Source organism: Cebus imitator, unplaced genomic scaffold (genome assembly GCF_001604975.1).
Source record: "Cebus imitator isolate Cc_AM_T3 unplaced genomic scaffold, Cebus_imitator-1.0 Scaffold1611, whole genome shotgun sequence".
NCBI classification, from domain to species: domain Eukaryota; kingdom Metazoa; phylum Chordata; class Mammalia; order Primates; family Cebidae; genus Cebus; species Cebus imitator.
In genome coordinates this window covers 3,145-4,544 of record NW_016108926.1, presented here as the reverse complement: position 1 = coordinate 4,544, position 1,400 = coordinate 3,145, and the positions used below count along the sequence as shown (strand labels likewise).

Genomic DNA, 1,400 nt, shown 5'->3' with positions numbered 1-1,400 from the left:
TTTTTCGAGACGGAGTTTCACTCTTTTTTGCCCAGGCTGGAGTGTAGTGGCACAATCTCATTTCACTGCAGCCTCCACCTCCTGGGTTCAGACGATCCTCTCTAGAGGCATGTGCCACCACACCTGGCTAATTTTGTATTTTTGGTAGAGTCAGGGTTTGGTGAAGACAGGTTTGGCCAGCCTGATGTCACAATGTCTTTAAAAACAGCAGATGCAGTGGTTCACATCTGTAAGCCCAGCATTTTGGGGGTTCAGGGCAGGAGGATCAGTTGAGGCCAGGAGTTTAAGACCAGCATGGAAACATAGCAAGATCCTGTCTCTACAAAAAAAATTTAAAACTTAAAATTACACAAAATTTGTCATCTGTACCAGCTTTTAGAACTGATTATTTTATCCTCCTCAGTGATCTATCATGAAGTTGTGTACTTTGCTTAAAATGCCCAGTTGCCTGAAATTGTACAAATTCTTGCTTAAAGTGTTTGAACTTAAAACAAAGTTCCCATCTCTTACCCCTTAGCACTGTGCTTACCTTTAGGAGACCTAGTTCCAGTTTTTTATTTTACATAATGCTCTTAGTGAATATGTGTAGACCTCATATGGTGGGTAAGAGAATACTGCATTCAGTTAGAAAAGACGATATATGGAGTTTCTCTAGTCCACGTTCACAGCCATGCCGTCCAAGGGTCCGCTGCAGTCTGTGCAGGTTTTTGGATGCAAGAAGACAGCTACAGCTGTTGCGCACTGCAAACGCGGCAATGACCTCATCAAGGTGAACGGGCGGCCCCTGGAGATGATCGAGCCGCATACCCTCCAATACAAGCTGCTGGAGCCAGTTCTGCTTCTCGGCAAGGAGCGATTTGCTGGTGTAGAAATCCGGGTCCGTGTGAAGGGTGGTGGTCACATGGCCCAGATTTATGCTATCCGTCAGTCCATCTCCAAAGCCCTGATGGCCTATTACCAGAAATATGTGAATGAGGCTTCCAAGAAGGAGATCAAAGACATCCTCATCCAGTACGATCGGACCCTGCTGGTAGCTGATCCTCGGAGCTGTGAATCCAAAAAGTTTGGAGGCCCTGGTGCTCATGCTCGCTACCAGAAATCCTACCGATAAGCGCATCCTGATGATCAAAGTTCACCTGTATAATAAAGTTCTTGAGGGATTTTACTGTATAAAAAAAAAAAGAGAGAGAGAGACGATATATGGCTAAGTTGATCCAGGATCCTTGGGCTAACTGATGGGCAGCTTGTGAACTATCATAATCTCTAAAAAAAATACCTTGTCTGGGGCCGGGCGCGGTGGCTCACGCCTGTAATCCCAGCACTTTGGGAGGCCGAGGCAGGTGGATCACAAGGTCAAGAGATCAAGACCATCCTGGTCAACATGGTGAAACCCCGTCTCT

At 46.1% G+C, this 1,400-nt stretch overlaps 1 protein-coding gene across 1 annotated transcript; it reads left to right on the top strand.

The window, feature by feature from the left end:
* The first annotated feature begins 189 nt into the window (after positions 1-189).
* LOC108299059 (40S ribosomal protein S16-like) lies at positions 190-1,178 on the top strand. Its single transcript, XM_037735953.1, has one exon. The coding sequence runs from the start codon at positions 671-673 to the stop codon at positions 1,109-1,111; it is 441 nt and encodes a 146-aa protein (XP_037591881.1). The 5' UTR covers positions 190-670; the 3' UTR covers positions 1,112-1,178.
* The last annotated feature ends 222 nt before the right edge of the window (positions 1,179-1,400 follow it).